Source organism: Procambarus clarkii, chromosome 91 (assembly GCF_040958095.1).
Source record: "Procambarus clarkii isolate CNS0578487 chromosome 91, FALCON_Pclarkii_2.0, whole genome shotgun sequence".
Lineage (NCBI taxonomy): Eukaryota > Metazoa > Arthropoda > Malacostraca > Decapoda > Cambaridae > Procambarus > Procambarus clarkii.
Window position 1 is genome coordinate 10,221,123 of NC_091240.1, and position 13,995 is coordinate 10,235,117.

The 13,995-nt window shown below is 47.6% G+C and overlaps 1 protein-coding gene across 1 annotated transcript in view; it reads left to right on the forward strand.

Moving 5' to 3' along the window:
* The window catches only part of LOC123774001 (transmembrane and coiled-coil domain-containing protein 4), a 96,580-nt gene that overhangs the window by 66,802 nt on the left and 15,783 nt on the right, over nucleotides 1-13,995 (forward strand). The window contains exon 3 of the mRNA XM_045768058.2: nucleotides 2,356-2,503. Coding sequence (XP_045624014.1) covers nucleotides 2,356-2,503 — 148 coding nt within the window. The remainder of the gene's footprint in view (nucleotides 1-2,355; nucleotides 2,504-13,995) is intronic.

A 13,995-nucleotide genomic window follows, 5' to 3' on the forward strand; every position in this document is an offset into this window, starting at 1 on the left:
AGCAAGAGAGTAAGATAGAGAGGCACCATGTGTGAGTACCATCTTTACTGCAAGAGTATCAGGGACATGGCGGCAACTGCCGTGACCATGAAGGAGAAACACGCCACTCACAGTTTGTGAGGACGGTATGAGGAGTGACATTAAGTTGGAGAGACGTTGCAGTAGAGTGTGAGGGGCTGGGAGCCTGGGTGTGGACACTCCACCATCACTCACTACACACCTACACACTACCGTCAGTTGTGGACACATTGAAAGCGTCATTTATTACTATACTCTACCAGCCAAAATTATGCCTTAACAGTTAAAGCAGAAATCATTATATTAGGTTAGTTTAATATATAAAGAGTTTAAATGTGACTAATGGATAACCTAAGTTTTTAAATAAATGGTTTATTTAGGGACTAAAGTTTACTAATGTTAGGTTTGCTAACACCCGCTGGTAAGGTGGGGGGGGGCCGACTTGTGAGATTTATATTCTATTTAATTTATATGAATATATAGAATTTATATTTTACGTTTATTTATATATTTCAATAGCAAATGGTATGATGTTTAGTGGTCTGTACTTTTCGAATTCCCGCAAATCAACTCCTTTACACATTATGGGGGTTTATATTATTTATATATTTAGTCAACCAAAATTATTGATTAGTAGACATTCACTACAATATTAAACTACATATATTAGTTATTAAAATTGAGAGACCTTATCTTTTAAGGCTGATTTTGTCGTGGACGACCAGTAGGAACACGGCTGAACAAGCCAGACGATCCACTTTGTGGGTGTGGCTGGCCTCCAACTAATGTACTGGAGTACTAGCCTACTAGTGCTAATTCTTGTTCCTCTTCTGTTAAACCTGTCAAAGGCCACTTGCAATAATAGCAGTAATGCCATATATATGACAGCTATATCAGAGGAAATATTGGTATACTGATAAGATAAAGAGCAAGGAATATTTACTTGGGTTATGTCGCTGCCTCACGTCCTAACTGGGAAAATAATCCTATCTACCTAACATTATTTTCCCAGGAATAACTTTAAGATTTCGGATGGACACTTCCCTTATTTAGATGATGACTGTGTTGATGATGGAAGCATTAATTTACTCTATAACACTTGGTCCAAGGGAGTATTATTGGAGCGGTTCTCTTCCTGCGACTTGTTGATTAATAAAGGCTGACCTCCTCCACTGACGCCCTGGCGCTCCTGTCCACATGTCAAGAAGTGGTAGACAGGTCACATTTACTCTGTTTTGGTACTAATAATTAAGTTAATTCAACGTTAATTTAATTCAAGTAAGACGGTTTTATGTTGTTTAAAGGCCAATGACTGTGGTATTAAGAATGTTCCCAACAGAATTAGCTGGTGAATCTAATAGCGCCATGTGGCAATGATATCTCGTTTTCCTCGGGAGGAAAATTCCCGAGTTCCCCGTCTTCTGTGGGAATATACACTGTTTCTAGGGTTGATTTGTTATTTACAAACAGCAGCAATATTATCTGCTTATTGTACTGAATATTGGTAAATGGTGTCATGTTTTCTGACAGTGGGGAGAAGGGTCCCCTAGCCTCGCCACACCCGCTACTGGTGTGGTGGTGGGGGGGGGGGAGCCTCGCCACACCCGCTACTGGTGTGGTGGTGGTGGGGGGGGGGGTAGCCTCGCCACGACACAGTCAAGTTGATGAAATGTGTAGGATACATGGCTCCTCTACCCACCTTGCTGACGCCTTATTCTCTACTCCACTTCGACTCCCTTCACATCCCCCTCACCCCGTCGCTTCTCCCCCCTCACCCCCCACACTTGGAGCATAGCCCCCCACCCCCCTCCCACGTGGTGATCCACAGAGCACATACGGGCGCCGAGGTCGACCGTAAATTAATAATCTCAGGTCGAGGTTAACCTCACGGCACTTGGGAGCTCGTAAGCTGTATAGTAAATACCGACCACGCCGCCATGACCGAGGTAAGAGGTGCAGGGCGTTAGGTCTTACAGTCCCCCGTCCCCTCCTCTCCCCCCTCTCTCTATCCTCTATCTCCGTGTCTCCGAGGGGGGTAGAAATAGCCTAAGCTACTCTATCCCTTTGAGATGTATTTATTGCTTATCTCAATAAACATACTTGAATCCGTGTCTCCCCCCTCCGTGTCTCCCCCCTCCGTGTCTCCCCCCTCCGTGTCTCCCCCCTCCGTGTCTCCCCCCTCCGTGTCTCCCCCCTCCGTGTCTCCCCCCTCCGTGTCTCCCCCCTCCGTGTCTCCCCCCTCCGTGTCTCCCCCCTCCGTGTCTCCCCCCTCCGTGTCCCAGGCCCCCCCACGTCCCAGGCCCCCCCACACTGAGCGTGGTGGTGTGTCTCCTGCAGGTGCGTGAGGTGATGGAGCTGACGGTGCGCGGGGAGGTGCAGCCCGGCCCCAGCAGCGGCTACGTCACCATCCTGAGGGAGGAGCCGCCCCTAGCCCGCTCCTGCGTCCCTGTCGTCCAGGACCTCGTCATGTTCGCCGTCCAGGGAGGTACGTGCACCTGGGGCAGGGGGGGGGTGGAGAGTAGGTTGGGTGGAAAGAAATGAAATGAAAAGGGCAGAGAGGGTGGAATGGGTTTTTAGAAAGAGAGAAAGAGAGAGAGAGAGAGAGAGAGAGAGAGAGAGAGAGGTTTGAATAAGAGGACAGGGGAATGGGAAAGATGCGTGTCTGATGAAAGAGAAGGGAAAGAGGTGCCGGGAGATGAGGGTGAGGGACAGGGGTGAGAGCGGGGCTGAGGCTGACCCGTGACGTATATGAGGTGAACTACAACAGGAACACTCACTAATGAGGAGAGTTTCACAAGTGAATGATAATGATGGGGAGGTGCGGTGAGGCTGGGTGGAGGGGTGAGGCTGGGTGGAGGGGTGAGGCTGGGTGGAGGGGTGAGGCTGGGTGGAGGGGTGAGGCTGGGTGGAGGGGTGAGGCTGGGTGGAGGGGTGAGGCTGGGTGGAGGGGTGAGGCTGGGTGGAGGGGTGAGGCTGGGTGGAGGGGTGGGGCTGGGTGGAGGGGTGGGGCTGGGTGGAGGGGGGTGGAAGAAACACAACAAAGGCAGGAGAACGCGGCTCACCACCTGAACTAAGCCCACCAGCCGCCTATCACAAGGAAAGATGGCCACACCCCACTCACGAGACCCCTAAAGGCTGCTGGATGTCCCCGATGGGAAAGAATGGCGATTGAATTATAATAAATTGCTGGAAATTAGGATACATGTGTCCCCAGGTGGGCGGTGTAGATGGACGCTAACCAGTGAATCCCCCACCTCTCAGTGGTGGGTTGTGGGTACAGCCCACCTCTCCTGATCAGGGGGAGGGGGGAGAGAGGTCTGGATTGGGAGGGGTCTGATGAGGGGGCTGGGTATTGGGGGTCTGATGAGGGGGCTGGGTATTTGGGGTCTGATGAGGGGGGCTGGGTTTTTGGGGTCTGATGAGTGGGCTGGATATTGGGGGTCTGAGGGGGCTGGATATTGGGGGTCTGAGGGGACTGGATATTGGAGGTCTTATGAGGGGGGGCTGAGTATTGGGGGCCTGATGAGGGGGCTGGATATTGGAGGTCTGATGAGGGGGGGGGCTGAGTATTGGGGGCCTGATGAGGGGGCTGGATATTGGGGGTGTCAGGGGCCGCCGTTGTGAGTGGGGGCCGGCGGAGGCTCCCTGATGTGGAAGGTGATTACTGGGAGAGGAAAGGCATTATTTTGTAAGGCCGGGTAATTGGCTGAAATGTGTTGGTTAGTGGGTGTCGTGGGGAGTTAGTTTCTGTCGTGAGGGGGGGGGGTTATTGGGCGTCGTGGGGGGTGGGGGGGGTGTTAGTGGGCGTCGTGGGGGGTGGGGGGGGGGTGTTAGTGGGTGTCGTGGGATGGTTAGTTTCTGTCCTGGGAGAGGGGTGTTAGTGGGCGTCGTAGAAGAGTAAAAGTGCGTCGTTTGTTCGAAATGGGGAAGAGTGGGAGACAGACAGAGGTCCACGGGAAGATGAATGTTGTGAGAGGGATGCCAGAGTGGTGTGTGGGGGGGGAGGGGAACGGTGAGGTAAACACAGTACCACTGTGATAGACAGCTTCCACTCACCCTCAGTACTGTGACGGAGGACTAAGAGACCCCGGTATGGATGGTTTTGGCGGGGTAGGGGTACCATGGAGTCTGGCGGCGGGGGTGGCGGGGGGGAGGGGGGTACCATGTGTGGTTGAGACATGGTATCTCTGGCAGAAGACACAAAGTGGGGATGTTTGTGGTGGCGGGAGGTGCAGGCGGGCGGCTGTTGTGTTAGCAAAGTGCTCCTCTGGCTGCACTTTGAAGAAAACTTGGCCCACCTTCAGCAAGGGAACCCGGGGAAACTGTTTTCTGTTTACCAAAACTGGTTTCGAAGTTTAGGCAATCCAGGGTCCCCCCCCCCCCCACCCAGGGCAGGAGTTGAGGGGTAGTTGAATGTCAACTGAAACAGTATTGATAAAGAAGGTTTATAGAATTTTGGTGATACACAACCCCCCCCCCCTCCCCCCCCCCCATCACGGCTCGTATACTGTGGTGCTAAAGTTGTAAACATTGATATCATATTGCATAATGAAAGGTGTGGTAGCGATGGTTGGGCTCTGTTCATGGGAACTGTTGTGGCTGCCAGACCAAAATTCTAAATGATTCGCTTTTATAATCCATTTCTATTTACAAATGTTTATATATTATTTGTTCTAGAATTCTGTCTATATAAATTGACGATTAATAATGTAAAGCAAATGAATCAATATTGAGGGTGTGTGCGGTGGTATCGAACCCTCGACCACCGATCACTTGAGGCACACATGCACCTCAGTATTCATTCATAGCTTCGTCACGTTGTGATTTTCATTAGACAATTGTATTGTTGTGGTAGTGAAAGTGTGTTACTAAGTCGTCTTCTCTTCCTCAATCTGTCAGGGATTCAGTCAGGTAATGCATCATCTGTTTTAAGCATCCTCACATGTTTATTAAGCATCCTCACATGTTTATTAAGCATCCTCACATGTTTATTAAGCATCCTCACATGTTTATTAAGCATCCTCACATGTTTATTAAGCATCCTCACATGTTTATATAGTGTTCATCACTTTAGATTTATTACCTAAAATTCCGACCCAATTTTGTGCATGGTTTATCATTAGTCCCTAAACACCTGTGTATTGCCCCATAAACAACTGCAAACCAACACCTTCACTTCTATGGTTAAAGTTTCGTGTAGATAATGTGTCGTTCCCAGTAAAGGAACCGTTATCACCCGCCTCCTCGCTATCGTAGATTGGTCCTTGTGGCGCAGTCTTCCGGGCACGTGGCCTTAGGACGGTCCACGTCCACGATAGACCTAAGATCGTCCTCAAGCGCCAAGGATAACCTTGTTGTGGATAACCTCGTGGCACTTGAGAGCTCGTAAACTGTTTAGTAAATACCAGCCGCCATGATGGAGGTAAGGGGAAGGGTTCTCTTAAGCGAGCACGTAAGTACTTTGTGAATACCGGGCGTGCTCGGGTCAGGAAGCACCACCACCTCTCAACTTGCCACTCCGTAAAAAATGCAACTGTTTTGCCTAGCCAGAAACGTACGAACCCAAACAACCTACCTAACCTATCGAGGCCAATGGTTAGAAAACTTCAGTATTACGATGCTTCAATTTGTACTAATACGTCGCATTTTTAACGGATTGGTCGATTCCGTGAAGTATGCGACGCATTGACCTTCTCGCCGAGTATATTATATAGTGACAACCTTTATATCTCGGCTGATATAACCAACTCTTGCAACCCGACCTCCTCTTTAGATAGTACTTATTGTAACTATGTGCCCCATCGTCCATATATTGACGTAGTAGACAGTTTTTGAATAGTAACATTTGGTACTATTCACTTTATAAGAGTCCGGAACAAATAAAGCTAAAAACCAGACTTAAATATTCCTGGGCCTAGTATAGTACATATATGTACTATATTAGGCCTGAGATAGCGGGTATGAGGCCCATGATGGCTGGTGCACATATGGTGACTGTAAGACACATAAGGACTGGCTGGATCATGTGGTTACTTTAGTGTATATCAGCCAGTCAGCGGGCCGAGAGGGACCGTATCCTCATCTCATTGGTCATCATGTAATAAGTGAATCAATCAGCGTGCCGAGAGGGACCGTATCCTCATCTCATTGGTCATCATGTAATAAGTGAACCAATCAGCGTGCAGGTTAACTTTTACTACGCGCTATTGGCGCCTTTATCGGACGACGTCCAATCAGCGTTCACGGTAATCTTGCGTATCATAATGGCTTAATTACTGGCTTAACTCATGCATCAGGTGTAACAAATATTATTGACTGTCAACCCAAGCTTGGGAGATTATTGACCGACTTGGTAAGGAAACGTTTGGGTAAAGGTCACCGTTTACAACCTGTCGTATTTAATCTTGGATCAAATACAAAAAAATAACCACGTTTAAATTAACATTTTACAGCAAGTAGCATGACTGGTTTAACGCATCTGCCAAATTTTGTCAAGATCTCTTGAGCTTATCTGAAGAAATTATGCTGCATGTGACTAATATTTTTTTTGGAAAAACCGAAAATGCTTAATTTAGGTGAACGTAATAGTATGGTGATTCGGTGTGTGGTAAAGTGAATAATATTTTGGTAAAGTCGCCTTGAAGATGTTACCACCCGTGACCAATGAAGCTTTTAGCCCAACTTCAGCCGAACTCTACAAGTGTGACCGAACAAGTGCTCTCCAAACTAGCCTGGACCCCTAGCCAGGCTTGGGGGGGAGGGGCTAGAAGAACTCTGGAAACCGACTACAGGTAAGATTATACAACATGCACGACAGCTGTCTTAAAGGGTGTCCATATCAATACATGAAGTATATGATCTTAATGTCCCGATATGTAAACAAAACAGTTCCCGCCAACCCTTCAGCTGTCAATGTCTACCAAATCTTAGTTGTTAACATTGTATGTTTATATATACGTAACACGAGTGTATAAATACGCAAGTACGCAAAGGCCATCGTGACGCAACTCTACCCTCATGTCCCATAACTCAACCCGTTCTCGCACTTGCTTATAGTCAATATTGGCTTATTTAATAAGTGCATATGTGACATATTAATTGATTGTAAATATTTTAGTTTACCTTGAAAAGCTTCATAGAAAACACCGACCTCACCTAACCTTCTTAGTATGTTAAGATAAGCATCTTATTGCTTCTTAATTACAATTATTACTTAACCTATACCGTTGATAGGTATAGGTACTCTGTACTCGGTCCTATCTTGTTTCTGATATATGTAAATGATCTCCCGGAGGGTATAGATTCATTTCTCTCAATGTTTGCTGACGATGCCAAAATTATGAGAAAGATTAAGACAGAGGAGGACAGCAGCTTGAGGCTTCAAGAAGACCTAGACAAACTGAAGGAATGGTCGAACAAAACCTAAAAAACTCTAAACATGGTTGAACTCTAACATGGTTGTTAGAGTTTAACCCAAGCAAATGTAATGTAATGAAGATATGCGTAGGAAGCAGGCCAGATACTAGGTATCATCTGGGAGATGAAATTCTTCACGAGTCAGAGAGAAAAAGACTTGGGAGTTGATATCACGCCAGACCTGTCTCCTGCAGCACATATCAAGCGGATAACATCAGCGGCATATGCCAGGCTGGCCAACATACGAACGGCATTCAGAAACTTGTGTAAAGAATCATTCAGAACTTTGTATACCACATATGTCAGGCCAATCCTGGAGTATGCAGCCCCAGCATGGAGTCCATATCTAGTCAAGGATAAGACTAAACTGGAAAAGGTTCAAAGGTTTGCCACCAGACTAGTACCCGAGCTGAAAGGTATGAGCTACGAGGAGAGACTGCGGGAATTAAACCTCACTTCGCTGGAAGACAGAAGAGTTGGGGGGGACATAATCACCACATTTAAGATTCTGCAGGGAATTGATAGGGTAGATAAAGACAACCTATTTAACACAAGGGGAACACGCACTAGGGGACACAGGTGGAAACTGAGTGCCCAAATGAGAGACAGAGATATTAGAAAGAACTTTTTTAGTGTCAGAGTGGTTAACAAATGGAATGCATTAGGAAGTGATGTGGTGGAGACTGACTCCATACACAGCTTCAAGTGTAGATATGATAGAGCCCAGTTGGCACAGGAACCTGTACACCTGTTGATTGACAGTTGAGAGGCGGGACCAAGGAGCCAGAGCTCAATCCCCGCAAGCACAACTAGGCAAGTACACACAGCTACTTTGTTTCTCACGATATTGACCAACTTAAACAGCCTATCTCTTATATTTCGTCTGTACCTTAGAAGATTCTGTATATCTGGAACACTTTTGGATCTAGATCTTTTTCTAGTGGCATTAGGTTCGGCTCACTCGGGCTCTCCCCGTACATCAGTAACTTCAATTGTGGTATCAGTCATGTAGCAAACTATTGTAGTTTCTCATAGCTTTGTGTCTTTTGACGTGGGGGCGCTGCACACACTGCCAGTCGTCTGACGTATGTCGTATATACCTTTTAGAATGTGTTCCTCTGGACATAGATGTAATGTTACGTGTTGCTGTCACTGACCCCGGGGTCACGTAACACCTCGCCTGGCAGCGGGAACATACTCATGTACGTGAAGGTAATACAGTCTTGGTGTATTAAAGTGGAACAACTGGCAAATTATATGTAGATATACCTTATGGAAGCTGTGTTGCTGGTGTCAGAGGTGACCTCGTGTACCTGTACACACACACACGCACATGTGTGCCTGTGTGTGTGGACAGGCTTCATTGCTGTAAACAAGCGATGGCTGGAAAGGCGGGATCCAAGCGTCAATGCTCGATCCTGCAAGCACAAATAGGTGAGTACAAATAGGTGAGTATTTGTGTTTACCTATTTGAGTACACACACACACACACACACACACACACACACACACACACACACACACACACACACACACACACACACACACACACACACACACACACACACACACACACACACACACACACACACACCTCACACACACACACAGACGTAACACAAACAACAACACTGATACACAACCAACCATGCTACAACATTGAGGGTGAGTGTGTGATGCAGTAGTTGCTCGCACCATAATGTGTGAGAGGTGTGGACAGGGGAGTTGTACTTCGGCTCTTGGGACGCGCCTCTCAACCTTCAATCTACTTGGGTATAGGTTCCCGAGCCCTTTGAGCGCTGGCATACACATTTGTAGCTGTAAGGGGAGGAATATTTCTTCACATTTATTTATAAAATATACATAAACATAATGGTGATTAATTAGTAGGTATTTGAAATGTATCAAGCGCTTCCGTGTTGGGTTGTGTGTACTTGTGTATCTGTAGGGTCGAGCTTCAGCCCTCGGGCTCCCTCTTTCCAGTCGCCTATGTAAAGAAATTTAATTTTTAGGTGGTTGGGATTGACAGAAGAATTGCTTCAAGTTCAGAGTTCTTGGAACTGTGTGTTTCTTAGCCTATCCTGTCCTGTCCTGCCCTTAGTCTTTCCTGTCCTGTCCTTAGCCTATCCTGTCCTGTCCTTAGCCTGTCCTGTCCTGCCCTTAGCCTATCCTGTCCTGTCATTAGCCTATCCTGTCCTGTCCTTAGCCTATCCTGTCCTGCCCTTAGCCTATCCTGTCCTGCCCTTAGCCTATCCTGTCCTGCCCTTAGCCTATCCTGTCCTGCCCTTAGCCTGTCCTGTCCTGCCCTTAGCCTCCTGCCCTTAGCCTGTCCTGTCCTGCCCTTAGCCTATCCTGTCCTGTCATTAGCCTATCCTGTCCTGTCATTAGCCTATCCTGTCCTGGCCTTAGCCTATCCTGTCTTGCCCTTAGCCTGTCCTGTCCTGCCCTTAGCCTATCCTGTCCTGTCATTAGCCTATCCTGTCCTGCCCTTAGCCTATCCTGTCCTGTGCCTATCCTGCCCTTAGCCTATCCTGTCCTGTAATTAGCCTGTCCTGTCCTGCCCTTAGCCTATTCTGTCCTGCCCTTAGCCTATCCTGTCCTGCCCTTAGCCTATCCTGTCCTGTCATTAGCCTATCCTGTCCTGTCCTTAGCCTGTCCTGTCCTGCCCTTAGCCTGTCCTGTCCTGCCCTTAGCCTATCCTGTCCTGTCATTAGCCTATCCTGTCCTGTCCTTAGCCTATCCTGTCCTGCCCTTAGTCTATCTTGCCCTGTTATTAACATGTCCTGTCCTTAGCCTATCCTGTCCTTAGCCTATCCTGTCCTGTCCTTACCCTAGCCTGTCCTGTCCTTAGCCTATCCTGTCCTGTCATTAGCCAATCCTGTCCTGTGCCTATCCTACTCTAATCCTTGACCTAAAAACCCTATTTTTGTATTCCACTTTTACTCCAGATAAAAAATATAAAAATACAGAAAGGCGATATTGATACAAATGCGCACACATGACTACATAAGCGTATGTATACACATGCATGTATGTATGTACATGAATATGTATGAAATGCGAAAAGGTTTCCACAGCATCCAATGTCCAACGTTTGAGGCCCGCGGCCCGCGAGGCTTCGGCTCTTGGTTCCCGCCATTCTTTAGTCATCTGTTGTGGCATAGTTGTTGTGGTGGCACAGTGGCGACACAGTTGCTGTGGCGGCACAGTTGCTGTGGTGACACAGTTGCTAGGGTTCAAGAGCCTGGGCCCATAAAGCAACATTGGGGCCAAAGTTATGGATAAACTTAATAATTCCTTTCTTAATAATAACTTTCCGACTCCAGAGGTGTACAAAGGATAAGTTAAGACCTGACACACAAGATATTTTATTTTCCTGCATTATTGTAGACTCGATCCCCTGAGTACCAGGGGCCAGATTCACGAAAGCACTTACGCAAGCACTTACGAACCTATACATCTTTTCTCAATCTTTGGCGGCTTTATTTCCAATTATCAAACAATTAATGAGCTCCGAAGCACCAGGAGGCTGTTTATAACAATAACAACAGTTGAATGGGAAGTTTTCATGCTCGTAAACTGTTTAATAAATGTGATCAAAGCCGTCAAAGATTGAGGAAAGATGTACACGTTCGTAAGTACTTGCGCAAGTGCTTTCGTGAATCTGTCCCCAGGTCCCAGTTCGAAGCTCCCAACGTTCAATTAAATTGTATGTTATTACCTTCAGGGAGAGGATTCACGAAGACATTTACGCTGTCCCTTGCGAAACCTGTACATCTTTTTTCAATCATAAAGGCTTTGTTTACTTTTGTTAAACAGTTTACGAGCACCTTCACAAGCTCGGGTTGTGGAGGTTATGAACAACCTCGTAGTGCTTCGGAGCTCATTAAACTGTTTATTAAGCCGGCATGACTAAGGAAAGATGTACAGGTTTCGTAAAGGGGGGGGGGGGGTTGATGAGTCCTGGCCGTGCTCCCTCATACTGACCGTCCTCCCTCACACTCGGGGTGACATTTCCCTTGCTGTTTCCAACACAAAAATGTGTGTACACACACACACACACACACACACACACACACACACACACACACACACACACACACATACACATACACATACACATACACATACATGACGTATGTAATGTCGTATATTCTGGCAAGTGAAAACTGAATAATTGGTTTACTGAATCCAATTATTAGTAATTGTGTGGCGCTCTGGTGCTCGTCCCCCCACCTCCCGTCCCTCCCTCCCTGGCACCTCACTCTCCTCCCCCTCCCCCATCTCCCCTTCCTCCCCCTTCCCCCCCCCCCCCCAATTGACAAACTCCTGTCAGTGTTTCCAGCTTCCACCCATGTCCCCTCGTTCTGTTACTGTTCCGTGTGAACATTTCGACTCTGACCACTCTGTCAATCTCCCCTGAGTATTTTATACGTTCCTATCATATCCCCTCTCTCTCCCTTCTTTTTTTCTAGTGTCGTAAGGCACAGTTCCTTCAGGCGCTCCTCATACCCCATCCCTCGTAGCTCTGGGACGGGTCTCGTTGCAAACTTCTTAACATTTTTCCAGTGTCCTTCTATGCTTGTTCAGGTGTGTGTGTGTGTGTGTGTGTGTGTGTGTGTGTGTGTGTGTGTGTGTGTGTGTGTGTGTGTGTGTGTGTGTGTGTGTGTGTGTGTGTGCAGAATCGAGCTCTTAGCTCTCGGACCCCGTCTTTCTAACCATGGGTTGTCTAATATACTGTTTTCCTGTCATGTTTGTCAACCCCGTAAATGACAGACTGACTGACTTAGAGACCGAGAGACTTCACTGGCTTAAGTGAGAGACACCATTGAGAGAAAGGCTGACTTACTGACTGAGAAACTGGATGAGATGAGAGAGACTTGACACGACTGAGTGACGCGACTGAGTGGTAGGGCTGAGTGGCACGACTGAGTGACAGGACTGAGTGGCACGACTGAGTGACAGGACCTGGTGAGCACCAACCACTGGAGGCGGGTCATCGTGAAGGTACAAGGTCAGAGTCAAAGGTCACCAGCCAATGGGAGTGTTGCCACAGTAACGAGGTTAGGGTGTGTTGGACGTGTTGACAGTCTGTGGGTGGAGCTGAGGACTGGTAATCTGCTTACTCCCCTCTCTTTCCCTCTCCTGCCCTCTCTTTCCCCTCTCCTGCCCTCTCTTTCCCCTCTCCTGCCCTCTCTCCTGCCCTCTCTTCCCCCCCCTCCCCTCTCCTGCCCTCTCTTTCCCCTCTCCTGCCCTCTCTTTCCCCTCTCCTGCCCTCTCTTCCCCCCCTCCCCTCTCTTTCCCCTCTCCTGCCCTCTCTTTCCCCTCTCCTGCCCTCTCTTTCCCCTCTCCTGCCCTCTCTTTCCCCCCTCTCCTGGCCTCTCTTCCCCCCCCCCTCTCCTGCCCTCTCTTCTCCCTCCCCTGCCTTCTCTTCTCCCTCCCCTGCCTTCTCTTCTCCCTCCCCTGCCTTCTCTTCTCCCTCCCCTGCCTTCTCTTCCCGCCTCCCCTTGCATCTCTTCCCCATCCCTTCACAAACCACACTACCACAACACTAACATCCTACCACAGCACAGCAGCACACTAGCACAGGTCCTCGTGGCTGACCGCACACCGCTCAGGGGCCGAGGCAGAAACAAATGCTCAGAGTTCATTTTACCTGATGCCCCTGTTCACCCATCAGTAAATAGGTACCTGGGAGTTTGACAGCTGATGCGGGCCGCATCCTGGGGGTGCATGCGTGAGTTTTAGAGAGCAATATATGTCGAAGATATGATGTTAGAAAAATAAGTCGGGAGTCGGTACATTAGACAACCGATGGTTAGAAAGGCGGGGCCCAAGAGCTAACAGCTGGAGCCTGCAGGCACAAGGTGGTAAATACCGTACCACACCACCACAGCCATTATTGCTGCGCTATCTACCAGAATGTTTACGAGGGCCACTAACACAATAATGGCCTCGACGAAGACAGGAAGCCGGCGGCTTGTCAAAGGTCCCTTCCACCCCATTTGTCCTGATGATTTTTTCAAGCTGGATTTTATAATTCAACAGTTTTGGCATTTATGGATTCGGCGGGTAGGCGGTTCCACGGAGGCGCACCAGAGATTTATATGATTTAATTACTACCTTCTTTTCCTTAAGTCAAAAGTACGCTTTATTATTCCTAAGGTTTGCTTAGTGTTTTTTTTTTTTTTTTTTTTTTTTTTTTTGTTTTTTTTTTACTGTAGCTCCCACTTGTTGTGCGACTTTGAGTGAATGATGAACTGTAACTCTAAAGGTTGTTGTCTTCAGCAGTTTACTGCAAGGTAATGTTGTTAACTTGGTAGTTGTGACGTGGATTGTTGTGTTATATGGCGGTATATCCTTCAACATGTCACTTGAAGGTGTAACTTGGTGTTCACATCTATTTGATAACGGCAAAGTTCCAACGAACCTGTCTAACACAGCAAACGTTATTTTACTATCGTTCGTTACAACGCTGTAACAAAGTAAAAAACAATGGAGTTACTTTGCTAGGAAGTGGCGGTAAACAATGTGCAAGAGCTCCCTTAACTCTCTAAACTC